At 42.0% G+C, this 14,263-nt stretch overlaps 2 protein-coding genes across 4 annotated transcripts in view; one reads left to right on the top strand and one right to left on the bottom strand.

Annotated features, from left to right (window-relative positions):
- LOC137645961 (rho GTPase-activating protein 44-like) overlaps positions 1-14,263 on the top strand; it is a 359,606-nt gene that overhangs the window by 219,246 nt on the left and 126,097 nt on the right. The gene's annotated exons all lie outside the window — the stretch shown is intronic.
- The window catches only part of LOC137645960 (SH3 domain-binding protein 1-like), a 99,343-nt gene that overhangs the window by 80,084 nt on the left and 4,996 nt on the right, over positions 1-14,263 (bottom strand). For both annotated transcript variants that reach the window (XM_068379037.1, XM_068379036.1), the window contains exon 2: positions 2,082-2,170. In XM_068379037.1, coding sequence (XP_068235138.1) covers positions 2,082-2,170 — 89 coding nt within the window. The remainder of the gene's footprint in view (positions 1-2,081; positions 2,171-14,263) is intronic.

Here is a 14,263-nt window from a genome sequence, read left to right on the forward strand (position 1 = left end):
TAGAAGATAGGATAACTATTGCTTTCTGGAAATACAAGTAGGAACTTCTAAGGTAAAGCTTTTACTTGTGTACCATTCTTTTAAACCTTAAGGTTTTTAAGAACAACATTATGAAGAACTAGTTAAACATTATGAGGGGGTCAAAATTAAAGCCTGGATAACTAGACAATTTTTTTGGCTAGCATGAAGATTTAGCATCAGGAAAAACAATTGTTATTTAAGAAAAATGATTGAGCTCTTTTTCTTCACTAGGAGGATGAATCTCTGGAGGAGTTTAGATTCATAAAACTTAATGAACCAGCCCATGTATCAGGTAATTTCATATTTTTTTCAAGAAATTCCACACAATGGCACTTTTCCTAAAAACCTTCAAAGTCACTTCTGATACAAAGTTGACATTCCAAAGAGTTCTAAGCCTATTTTAATATTATCCTAAAATAACTACCGGTATTTTAATATTATCCACTACATTAGCCTCTTAGAAAAAGCTGAGGGGAAGCGTCTTCCAGAATAATGAACTCTGCATGGAGGTAGTTCGGGACAAACTGATTAGAGGGGGACTTCATAGGCTTTGAACCTGTGTCTGTGGTCAAAAATACTGTTTCTAGGCAGGTCCATGGGCTTGGACATCAGTGATAGAATGTGGAGTTAGTGGAGGAACCAAATCTCACCACAAAGGAACTCCCAAGACCTTCAGAACAAGCATCATCAGATGGTAGCTGAGGAAGTGTTTTCAAAGGAGGAAAGTGAGGATGTTCCCAGTTCTGTTATTAAGAAAACCTTTACAAAAATGGAGAGAAGTGCAGGGGTGTATAAAAATTTTACCCAAAACAAAACTGTAAAAAAATTGTCTTTAATATCGACAAAAGCAATATGTGATTTTAGACAATTTTAGAAAATAGGCAGAAACAAAATTCTTTGGACTAGTGCTTAGTGTACAGAGCTCACAAGACCGAAGCAGCAGTAGCAAAGAGTCAGGACGTGAAAAAAACCAGAGAAATGCCTACAGTGACATTGCAATATTACAAAGGCAGACTACCCTTTCAAATAACAACAACTCTCCCTCCACATCACCTCCCAATCAGGCCATCAACTCCCCTTACTACAAATAAATTGGGGTTAAATTTTAGATATACCTTGTATACAGTTTCTTATTTTTACATATAGGAAGAAATGCTTAAAATGAGGGATTTATTGGATTTGAAACAAATTAATCTCTTACATTAATTTTTGCATTAAAAATTAACTGCTCCAAAAATTCTGTTCAAATGGACTTCACAGTCAAATAAAGTTTGACCTCGGAACTTTCATTGTACTGTCTAGATACAACAGTTTGGGAGGGATAGAGAATTACAAAAATATTTGCTTCCATGAAAGAAAATTTCAGAAAGATATAGTAGCGAGGAGATATAAATTTTCAATAGTATACAGTAGTAAAGTATACCACATAGGTAAGAGGAGAATATAGAATAAAATATGCCTATCAGAGAAATTCTATATCAAATATATGATTTGTACCTAAGTAAATTAAAGATCATTACAGTAATAACTCCCTTTATATTGGTTCAAACATCAATTCAAATAGTATGTCACTCTCCTTAAATATCAAATATATAAATAAAATTAAACTGCGTCATTTTATTGAACCTTACGTTGGTCTCCGAGTCACAGAATAAATAGGAAGTACTGTAATACTGGACAATACTGTACTTCATGAGGAAGCTTATTAATGCAAGAATCTGGTTTTTATACAATGATTGCAGGTTGCATGTACAGTACTTATGTTCAGTATGTGTATAGGGATTGCATAAGTTACTTAATAGAGCAAAAATCAGACATATCTACAATTAATTTGTGTCGAAATCAACTAACATCGAGTCTTTTGGAACCAATAATTCAATTAGTGCGGGGTATTACTGTAAAAGATATCATGAAAAATAAAAGAATATACTGTACCTCTACTTTGAAAATATGAAGATTTTACTGTTACTAACATTATAAAGGTATTAAAGACATGCAAAAAACCCTATAAATAATAACAGTTGAAACAAAAAAAAAAAATTTTAGCTCAACACACTAACCTAAGGAGGTCATTGTTATCTCCACTTGCTGGTAATGTATTCAAACCTTCCTTAAGACCTTCTGCAGCTTGGTACTCGGGTATCTTCCTCTGAAAGTAATTCATTATATACAAACTTCCCAAGAAAATTCATTTGATTCATGAAATAATTATAAATTAATCTATAGACAAGCCACTGAGAGAAAACACAATCAAATCAAAATGAGAAATCAAACCTGTTCTCATCTATATAGCTGAATATGACAAATTTGGAGATAATTAGTATTTTTCCTAACGATACAAACCTTTAGTTACTTATTAGGGGTATTACTTTCAGCGAAACTGAAAGGACGAGCCATTAAAATTTAGTGAGGGTTAACTACCCATCCCGCTAGTTAGCGAGGGGAGGGGGTAGTTCGCTACCTCTCCCACTTACACACCTGGGATTGAGCTCACTTTTCTTGGAGGTAGGACTTCAAGGGGGATAGGATTGGCAGGTAAGTTTGTATAAATAGCTAAAAGTTTGTATTGTTAGGAAAAATACGAATTGCAAATTTGTCATTTGTTCCGTAACTGGAATATAAACCTATGCTACTTATTAGGGGTGACTCACCCATTAGGAGGATGGTTGTCCCTACCAAACTGGTTTTTAGATACCTGGGAGCTCTTATTTTGAATAGGTAGGTACCAAAAATAAGGAGTCCCAGCACCTCGCTAAACCTTACTACGCAAGGCCTGTGGCCTACACAAGTTGCGTGTTGAGATATGCAATGTGACTGTAAAGGTTAAAGTTATTCCGAGTCTTTGTAGGAAAAACTGTTGTAACCAAGACATTCCCAATACCACCTCACCAGGGTATGGGGACGCAACAGTATTGATATAATACTAGGTACACAAGGAAGCATGGTTTACCTGCAGTGCAGTGGTTTGAGGTCAGCTTGTGCAGAGGACCCAGACTGCTGCTTTCCCCAAGAGAGGGGATGATAAAGAAAAGAATAAGTGCCAGTCATACCTTTTCAATCACGCAGAATAAAACCGGGTAACAGTGCCCTCAACCTGCTGCTACTTGTCCATTAAGGAGGTTGAGGTGTTATACAAGCTGTTGTGCAGCCACCACAGGGGCGATAGAGTACGTACCGAGCCTTCTGTGGGTCACGTCTTGCAGGTAGTGGGCTGTGAACGTATTTTACGTTTCTACACCATAGCCTGTAGAACCTGTCACCGAGAAGTTTCTTTTGAAGGCCAGGAACGTAGCTACGCCCAACATTATGGGCTCTGGGGCGACGTGAAGGAACAGGGTCTGAATTCAGGGCATGGTCTATGACCCTGCGAATCCAAGCAGAGATGGTATTCTTGGTGAGCCTCCTCTTGTTCTTTCCTGTGCTGACGAAAATTGAAGGCACACGGGAGCGGGCTGCTGCTGTTATTTTGAGATAAAGCCTCAAACTTCTCACTGGACAGAGTAAGAAATGATCAGGGTTGTCTGTTAGAGAACAGAGACTCAAAATACGGAAGGAGTCGAATCGGGGATCCGCCACTCCCGGATTCTGAGTCTTAGCAACAAACTCAGGGACGAAGTGGAAGGTTACCTCTCCCCATCACCTTGAATGGGCGATATTATATGAGAGACCATGAAGTTCACAGACTCGTTTGACCAAAGCCAAAGCTAGTAGGAACACTGTCTACCAAGTCAGGTGGCGATCTGTTGCCTGGCTTAAAGGTTTATTGGAAGGTCTATGAAGAGACCTGAGAACTTGAACCACGTTCCAACGGGGAGGTCTCACTTCAGACTGAGGACAAGTAAGTTTGTAACTCCATACGAGTAAGGAAAGTTCTAGTGATGAGGAAATGTCCATTCCATTCAGTCTAAGGGCAAGGCTGAAGGCAGAGCGATAGCCTTTTACAGCAGAGACTGAAAGATGCATTTCTTAACACAAATACACGAGGAACTCCGCTACTGCCGGTAGATCGTGTCATGAAGGGACTTCTCTTGGAGATTCTGTGAAGCGTTTGTCCCACCGTTGTTGGAATGCATCTTGCCAGAGAGCCTTGGGATCTGTGACTGGAGAGCAGTACAACGGGAGCCTGAAGTTCAGGGCCGTTCCGAAGAGATCCACAGTCAGAGGGCCTCAAAAAGTTAAAACTTTGTTGGCTACTAGTGAGTACCACTCGGTACTCAATATCTGAGATGCTTTGCTCTGGTTGTCAGCGAGCACATGTCTCTTGCCTCAAATGAAGCATGTCGATAGTGGTATCAAATGAATCTCGGCCCATCTCGGTATCTCTACAGCTAGATGAGATAGGGGCTGCAAAAAAAGTACCTCCTTGCTTGTTGATGTAAGCCACTACCATGGTGATGTTACTCATCACCACCAAGCAGCCCGCCAGGAACTGATGGAACTGTTGAAGGGCCAAAAAGACGGCCTTCATCTCTAGGAGATTTATGTGGAGGTATTTTTCTGACTCTGACCAGAGGCCTGCGGTCATGTGGTGCAGCACATGGGGCACCCACCGTATTTTTGAAGCGTCTAAGAACAGCAACAAATCTGGGGGGAGAACGAGAAGATCTACACCCTTTCGAAGATTCTTGTCTGACACCCACGATTTGAGGTCTTTCTGTTCCGCTGGTCCCATGGGGATCAAGGTGACCGGGGAGTCGAAGGCTTGATTCCACCTGGATTTGAGTCACCACTGGAGAGATCGAATCCTGAGGCAGCCGTTGGGGACTAGACAGGCCAGAGATGATAAGTGCCCGAGGAGACGCGGCCGCGTCTGGGCTGGAAGTTCTTCTCATCTGAGAAAGGGTCTTGTGACCTTTCTCAGCCTCACTATCCTGTTGTCTGATGGGAAGGCTTTGTGGAAATTTGTGTCTAAAATCATACCTAGGTATGCCAGTCTTTGTGTGGGAAGCAGGGAGGACATCGAGATTTACCATGATCCCCAGATCTTGGCAAATCCTCAGAAGTTTGTCTCGGTGTTGAAGAAGGGTTGATACCAAATCTTCTAGGATTAGCCAGTCATCCAGATAATGGAGGAGACAGATGCCAATCCTGATTGCTCAAGATGATACTAGGGCGAACACTCTGATGAAGACTTGGGCTGGTGTGGAAAGACCGAAGCCCAGCACCTTGAACTGGTATTTCCTGTTGTCTAGGCTGAATCTTAAATACTTCCTTGAAGACTGATGGATTGGGATATGGACGTACATGTCCTTTAGGTCCAGTGTGCACATGAAGTCCTGTGGTCTTAACGCTTGTCTGACCGTGTCTGCCGTCTCCATGCTGAACGGAGTTTGCTTGACAAACTCGTTCAGAGCCTTGAGATCGATGACTGGTCTCCATCCCCCAGACGTTTTTTTCACAAGAGTCGACTAAAGAAGCCTGGGGACCCCTCGAGAACCTCCTGGAGAGCTCCCTTCTTCAACATGGTCTGGACTTCTGCCCGGAGAGCTAGCCCTTAGCTGATTCCATTGTAAAGGAGTCTACTGACACTGGATTCCTGATCTGGGGAGGGAGAGATGACATGAATGGGACGCGATACCCTGAATGAATCACAGAGACTGTCCAGGGATTGGTCCCAAGTTGCATTCACCTGTTCCAGCAACTTTGCAGGCATCCTTCGCTGGTGGACAAGTGTGGGGAGTGCCCATCCTAACGTTTACGGCCATTGGCCATTCCCTCTGGAATATTTTCCTCACCTGGAGGACTTGGGGCCTTTCCTATCTTTGGTCGGTAAGAGATTTTTAGACACCGTCTGCTTCGCTGTTGTCTTGCTCGTCGAAGCCTTGGCTGTATTAGACTGTTGAGGAGCTGGTGGCATGAAGGGCCTGGATGTCAGGGCCTTATGGAGGAGAGAGTCCTGGTGAGACTTCTTCCTCTCTCTGCAGCCTGCTAAAAAAAAAAAATGAAGAAGAAGAAGAAGAAGAGATCTTTCTAGAGAGGAGTTCCTGAGCCTAGCGATATCGGCATTAGGGACCTGTTGATGGAACCTCTCAGACACTGCATCATGACGTTTCCGGATGGTTGACCATAAGTTTGAGACTAGGTGGGCAAGAAACTCATGGTGCAAGTCTCTGAAAGGAGGAAGGTTTCCATAGCCTCCCTGGTACTTTCTTTGGAAAAATCCTTGGTCCTTACAAGGATTCCCGGGGTCCCCAACCAAAGATCCCCCTGAAGTGTGACTGTCAGTGAAGTATCCTTCCTCCACCCCTGAGAGCTCATCTCAGGGTGGGTCGTGGGTATCCCTAGAGTGGCTGACGGGTCCTGTGGGTCTGGAGGTCCTCGTAGAGGACTCCGGAAGAGTTTTGAAATCCTTCGACTACTTGCTGGGAAGAAGGCTTGTTGGTACTATCCTTCCTGGCTCCTACCGGAGGTGGAGAGATCTCCTCATGAGGGGAGTCTTCCTCCGAAGGTGGAAGGGAGGACATCAACCCTCAGGAGGCTCCCTTGGCAGAGGCAAGGAGGGAGAGTGTCTGGGAGGAGTACCAGGAAGGATTGGCCTAAAAGACCTCAGAGGGGTCAGATTTACTCTAGGAGATGTGACAGCCTCCAAGATTCCTCTTTTCCTCTTCAGGGGTGAAGCGTCCGAGATTCTATGCCAGGACTCTGCTGGTGACGACGGATGTTGGGAGTCTGCAGAGGTCTCTGAAGAGCGTGATGAAAAGGCAGGCCCTCAGGCTTGCACAACCACTCTGACCATGACACCGAACCAGGGCTGCTTGCTGACGCTGGCACTGTCAGAGAGATCCCTGAAGGGAAAGGGAGCGAAGGTTCCCTTTGAGGAGTCTCTTCCAGAGTTGGATGAAACTGTGGGTTAGCCTTTGAATTCGGAAACTTCGGGATCTTGAACTCCCCTGTGGAGCTCTTTCCCTCTTTCCCCGACGGTCACCCTGAAATGCATTTACGAGGAGGGGAAAGGGGGTGACGGAATCCTGTTGAATGAACTCTTACCTTTCCATTCCTTCCTGTTCTCTTGATAAAGAGTCTGGTTCTGCCTGTCGATGTCTGCTCTGTGTTAGCAGAAGAGAAACCTGCTTGCGCGATAGCGAGCGCTAGCAAGAGATGGTGAGCTGGTGAGCACTGACGAGCAGGAGTGCTAGCATGCAGGAGCATTGACGCGCTGGAGAGCGCTGGAGTGTAGGAGCACTGACACGCTGCAGAGCGCTGGCGAGTAAGAGAGCGCTGGCGAGTAGGAGAGCGCTGGCGTGCAGGAGAGCGCTGACGTGCAGGAAAGCACTGACGAGGTGGTGAGCATTGACATGCTGGCGAGCTGGAAAACGCTGATGCGCTGGAGAGCGTGAACACGCTGGGGAACGCTGGCGTGCTGGAGAGGACTGTTGCGCTGGAGACTGCCGACACGCTGACGTGCAGGTGAGCGCTGGTGTGTTGGTGAGCAAAGGTGCGCCGGTGAGCACTGGCACGCAGCTGGAGCAAGATCTAGCAGCTTGGATGGAGCGCAAGTGAGCTGACGGGCCGGAGAGCGTTGCGCTGGAACCTGAGGCACTAACGAACGATGCGTGGACTGGCGATGGAGCGTCGGCGACAAGCGAGCACAAGGATGGCGCGTAGCAGTATGACGCGCAGGTGAGTGATGTGGTTACACGGCAAGTAGTTGGGTACAGAACTGGAGTCAGGAACGGAGACGGCAAGTCAGGAGGACGGCGAGAATCCACCGTAGGGGATTGCGCACGGTTCACAAGAGTCCAAGGCTGAAGTCCAAGGACTAGTGGCAGCGTCGTCGGAATAAGGTCCAGGAGCAGGTGCAGGTCAAGGGCCAAAAGACAACGGACGAGGAGGCTCCTCCGCGGAGGAAGGCTACGTAGATGAAGCTGAAGAGCCAAAGAGGTGCCTTTTCATCGACAGTAAAGGCACACATCTAAGGTAAGAGGAGGGAAGCACGACAAGAACGATGATGCCCTCTGGGGTCAGGTGGATCAGCAAGCTGACCTTTAGCAGCAGCAGTCCTCCAAAGAAGAGTCTTTATGAGAGAACTCCCCCGAGAGGAAGAAACACTCGTGGGAGAGATGGACAAAGGACTTTGCTTTCCCTTCGGAGGATGTTTGGCAGTGGGAAATCGCATTCTACAGCAACGGCGGAAGAGTCTGAAGGGGCACGGGCATGGGCATCAGCAGGAGGGGCAGCGTATGATGCCTCTGACATAACAAATTGACGCAAGCAAGAGGATCCGCCTCTGAAGTCGACGAGGACTGCACACTAGCACCACAGTGATGAAGTTGCAGCAGGTTATCCTTGGAGGGCGGATCTGGTAACCCCAAGGATGACCACACCTAGAAAAAAGGAGTGTGTGTCATGGACTCCACTGGGGGGAGAGACGCGGCCGGTTCGCTAGGGGAAGCGACACCGTCTCTCGAGGACCGAGGTTGACCAGGTGTTAGAGGGCCTGCGCTACTACTCAATGGTCTCTCGGAAGAGACCGAACAAGCAGGAGCTTCGGAGGAAGGTCGGGAAGCGGAAGAAGAAGCCTTGGGTTTTTTTTTGGTTCGGAGAAACCTTTGAAGGAGAAGAATCCCACTTGGACATCTTCCGCCATCGCCCAAACCTTTCCCACTGTGAGGCAGACCACTTCCGACACTTATTACACTGTTATCACTATCACACTGTTGACCTCTGTAGAAGGGATAAAGGGTGTGAGGATCGGTGACCTCGGCAGACATGAAGGTACCACAGGCCCTCAAGTCCAGGGCTGGTACGCAAGGTTGGCAGAAGTCAACACACACACACACACACTGAAACAGAGAAAACACAAAAAGCATTAATGGCAGTCCAAATATTTGGTGAGGATGAAGAGCGGCAACGACCGTTCACTATCTGAGCCAAAAGCAAAATGAGCTCAATCACAGGTGTGTGTGGGAAAGGTGCGAACTAACCCCCCCCCCCCCCCCTGCTACATCTTAATGGCTCTTCCTTTCAGCTTCGCTTAAAGTAATACCCTTAATAAATAGCGTAGGTTTGTATTCCAGTTATGAAGCAAACACAATATTACAGAAAATCATTACACAACATGGCTAACTGGAAACCTTCGAGGAATACACAATTGAAAGAATGCATATAAAAATGGCAACAATACACTGACTTGTTAGAATAAATACTAACAGGTTTAATTCTACAAATTTAGTTACAAGAAGCAGCACCGGAGTTTTCACAAACTTAAAAAATACATAAGGCCATTTTAGTGCCTTGTACTAATATTGTACGCCTTCTATCATCTTCTACCCTATACAGTATTATCTTCTAATGTGCAACATATTATATACATGACTTGACTGCCATTCACAGGTTTTGATAGATCACTTAAATTAAAACACCTGCAACTAGGAAAGTTTGTTATGATTAGTAATACTTGCAAGCAAGCAACTCTATGACAGGAGGGTATGAGATTCCTGTTTCTTAAAAATGTAAAGGAGTTAGAAGGTAGCATAACATCCAGCTCCTCCTCCTTTTAAAGATCAAATGAATACCATGTACAGTAGTTTTCTTGAAAAAGTTCAAAATTTGGCATCAGGAGGGTATGTACAGCATGCTACACATTTATAGAAAACAACTTTCTATATTAGGGATATTAGTACTGTAACAAACTCTTGCTTTGACCAAGTCTTAAGAAGTTGGGTGTTACTGGTACTTCCTTGTGTGGCACACTGTAGATAATTTTTTTGCAATCTCACAAACCAGAGAGAGGGATGCAATGTAGTACTGTCTGGCCTATCAAAAGGACCCAATAACTCTCTAGCAGTAGTATCAACGGGTGGCTGGTGCTCTGGCCAACCTACTACTATTAAGATCTAATTAAACTACTTTATAACTATCATGAGGGTATTGCCAAGACAACACATGTCTCTTATTGGGCCTCTATCTGAACAAGGGCATTTCAATTGATGGAATGTTGAATGACAGAACCGTTTTAAGTTCTCGCACATAAATACTAAAATATGATCTCCTTTCATGAATATCAATGTATAAAAATTTACCTCTGTACAAAGTTTGACAAAAATCCCATCACCATGTAAGGTGTGTTGCAATGATGAGAAGTTTGGCATCTTGTTCAAACTGACCGACATCTTTTATGCACATTTATTCACAATGTTCTACTTTGCAATCAACTGTAACTTGAATCCGTTCAATTGTATATGAGAAATTATGATGTTAATGTCATGTGTCACAGGCAGTCAGATTTATGTAGGCCTAAATCTATTCCTTCCACAATGTAGTATACATTGCAATATCTTGAGACAGAAGTAGACACCTTATTGCCTAGTTGGACTAAAATTCTGTCAATTGTGTAGGGGTTGTGGTGCAAAGATAAGGGTGACATCACAAATGCACTCCTTTCATAAATATTTTTTTCATGTTCATTTCCTTTGTACAAATTCCGACAGCTCTGTAGCAGGAGTTAAAATAATAAAGTAAATGGGACAGTCATATAAACAACCTCCCTTGATTGTCTATCTTTGTACCCACTGACCAGGCAAGTGTGATAAGTTCACTGACATGCAGAGACTGCTAATCTGTCTCCCTATATATGAATCTATGCAAAATGGCCAACCAAACTACCAAATATACTCTAATATTTTTTTACCATGAACAAAGTAATGCAATGACAAGTTAAGTATGACAGACATACAGATGGAATATCTCCTTTTATGCATATCTATGCATAATGATACTGTATACCTTTGCACCTAGTTTGAGCGGAGTCTCATTGGCAGCTAACAAGTTGTGACAACAAGGAAAGTGAGACAGGCAAAGATGATCTCCCTTTATGTAGAGTTCATCTGTGCACAAACACACTGCTTTTAACAAGATTGTAACTGAAATACGTTCATTCAAATACGAATTACAATGTCAAGGTAAGCGTTTTAGATGAATGATCTCACAATAGGAACCTTTTCATATAACGGTATTCCTGTAAATCAAGTTTCAATGATAAGGTAAGCATGACAGACATGCTGATGGAAAAATTAATGATCTCTCTTCAAATGCACTTGGGAAGAATGATCCATCTATATAACATACAGAGTATTTGACTGAAATCTTTTGTAGGAGGTATTAATGACCAGGTAAGTAAGCCAGAAACTGATGACAAGGCATGTGTGACAGATACACATACACACTCTCTCCTTTCATGTATAGTACTTCAAGACATGGTGATCTACCATTATATCAAGTTACACCGAAATACTTCAACACCGTGTTTGCAATGAGACAAAACCGAATTGAGGTAGATAACATGAGTCCTAAGACTTCCCTTCCTGGGGCCACATATGCAGCACTATACCTCACTTGCATTAGCTCCCTATTAGAACCAGCTACTTGATTAAAAAGTGTACAAACATCTGCAACTAGTAAGTAAAGAACATTTAAGGTAACGGTTTGTGTTAGTGTAGGAACGATTAAACCATTGTTTAAGAAATCTATCATCATATGCAACAAAGATGTGATACACAGCCTCTGAAAGATTTAGTGAGATTCTCAAATTATGACGGAGCATCAAACTGTAAAATCTCAGCATGCTTATTTGACCATGATTTAAAATAATTAAGAGCAGAAAATCCTAAATACCTAAGAATTTGTTAATACAGTTATAATTTAATTTCATTACAAAACTACAATAAATTGACAAATACTGTACAATATATCAAGATATATGCAGTAGTCCGGGAGATGAAGAATACAGTACATTTTAAATGCAAGGCAGGCAATGTCATGACATTTATCTGAACTTCACCTAAAACATTTAACTCCATTAACCAACTAGGATTATTATTTGTAAACTACACGCATAGCAAACATTTGCCCTATAGGACAACAATTATCTACGGATGACTCACTACCTCGCATATCTTGTACTATAAACCTTTGCTTTGCCATCTGCTGCTTCTTTCAAAATCTCTTCCTGATGATGCAGGGCCCTTAAAGCTTCCCTATCCCGCTAATGGTGTGATAAAATAAGACAAAAGAAATATTATGAAAAGTAAACAAAAAATAATTTTAAAAAAATTGTAGTACTGTACTGGTGAAACTAAATATAACAAATTTGGACATTTTCATTTACAAAATATAGCCTTTAATACATCATATGGAACACAAAAAAGGAATACATTTTGAGATCCTAGATGGTACCCCAAAATTACACACAAAATCCGATAAGAAACCGAAACTACTGTACATCACAAAGTTGACATTCCTTGATCTGATTAGGCTTCTGTAAGGAATTTATTGTTAATAACCTTATTATATCTTATTCAATATAGTGTACTGTATTAAAATTCCTTAAAACTTCTTTCCATAAGGAACTTATTGTTAATAATCTTATATCTTATTGCATATAGTGTATTATATTACAATTCCTTAATGCAGCATAAACTGAAACTTTTAAGGTTTCAGACAAAATTCATAACTGGGATTTGCTTCCAAAACTTGACATTCATTGACAGCTGAAACCCACACAGAAATATAGAACTAAATGATTTGTAGTGTTCTTCACACAGCATTGCACATCTTGTAGAGTTTTCCTTTAGCTGAAAGTGCAATTCTTATACTGTACTATCTTTCACTTCTCATCTACTGCATTTTTGTCTCTTCCCACCTTGCTGTGCAAACATGTCAACATGCTCTCATTCCATTTATTTTGGAACAAATCCCTTGGGATAGCCTTATGAGACACTAGAAAATAGGATTTTGTGGTTTAGTATTTGATAATATATCGATGAAATCACAGAAAATATACACATTTTAAAATATGTAAGAGAAAAAAATAATGCAAATACAGGTAAACACTGTAGTTGAACAAGCTTGTACAAATAAATTTTTCACAAAATGTTTGTTACATAATGATTCAAAATCAATTTTGATATTCAGAAATTTTTAATAATGGACACTATAGTTAAACTTTTTATATATATGCACCACTTATGCTAAAGAAAGTGTGGTGTTGGTCAACATCCAATAATCATATTGAAGATTACCTATTCTACAGTACAATACTTCAACCCCCTCTTTCAGTAATATGTTGAACAATGTCCAAACAACATTGGAAAAAGGTGTTGTGATTCTTTGTGTGAACAATTGAATAGCAAAAGTAAATAATAACTGTACTGTACTGGGTGATTACACTTCAAAGTATATGAAGTGTTGCGACTATGTTAAAAATGTCTCCCAAGAGTATTATTATTATTACTTGCTAAGCTACAACCCTAGTTGGAAAAGCAGGATGCTATAAGCCCAGGGACCCCAAAGGGAAATTATCCCAGTAAGGAAATGAAATAAGAAAAAATAAAATATTTTAAGAACAGTAATAACAATAAAATGTTATTTTCATTAGTAAAATAAATTTTTGAATATACTTACCCGATGATCATGTAGCTGTCAACTCCGTTGCCCGACAGAAATCTAAGGTCGGGATACGCCAGCGATCGCTATACAGGTGGGGGTGTACACAACAGCGCCATCTGTGAGTAGGTACTCAAGTACTTCTTGTCAACAAGAACTCAATTTTCTCCTCGGTCCACTGGTTCTCTATGGGGAGGAAGGGAGGGTCCTTAAATTCATGATCATCGGGTAAGTATATTCAAAAATTTATTTTACTAATGAAAATAACATTTTTCAATATTAATCTTACCCGATGATCATGTAGCTGATTCACACCCAGGGTGGTGGGTGGAGACCAGCATACATGTTAACAAAAGAAGCTAAGTATCCCGTATTTCATTTTAGCAGTTATTCAAAATAACAAACATAAAATAAATAAGTACCTGGTAAGGAAGTCGACTTGAACTATTACTCTGCCTTTTTTAAGTACGTCTTCCTTACTGAGCCTAGCGGTCCTCTTAGGATGCTGAACGACTCCTAGGTGCTGAAGTATAAAGGGCTGCAACCCATACTAAAGGACCTCATCACAACCTCTAACCTAGGCGCTTCTCAAGAAAGAATTTGACCACCCGCCAAATCAACCAGGATGCGGAAGGCTTCTTAGCCTTCCGTACAACCCAAAAAACAACAATAATAAGTATTCAAGAGAAAGATTAAAAAGGTTATGGGATTGTGGAAATGTAGTGGCTGAGCCCTCACCTACTACTGCACTCGCTGCTACGAATGGTCCCAGGGTGTAGCAGTTCTCGTAAAGAGACTGGACATCTTTGAGATAGAATGATGCGAACACTGACTTGCTTCTCCAATAGGTTGCATCCAT

This window comes from Palaemon carinicauda, chromosome 8 (assembly GCF_036898095.1).
Source record: "Palaemon carinicauda isolate YSFRI2023 chromosome 8, ASM3689809v2, whole genome shotgun sequence".
Taxonomy (NCBI): Eukaryota; Metazoa; Arthropoda; class Malacostraca; order Decapoda; family Palaemonidae; genus Palaemon; species Palaemon carinicauda.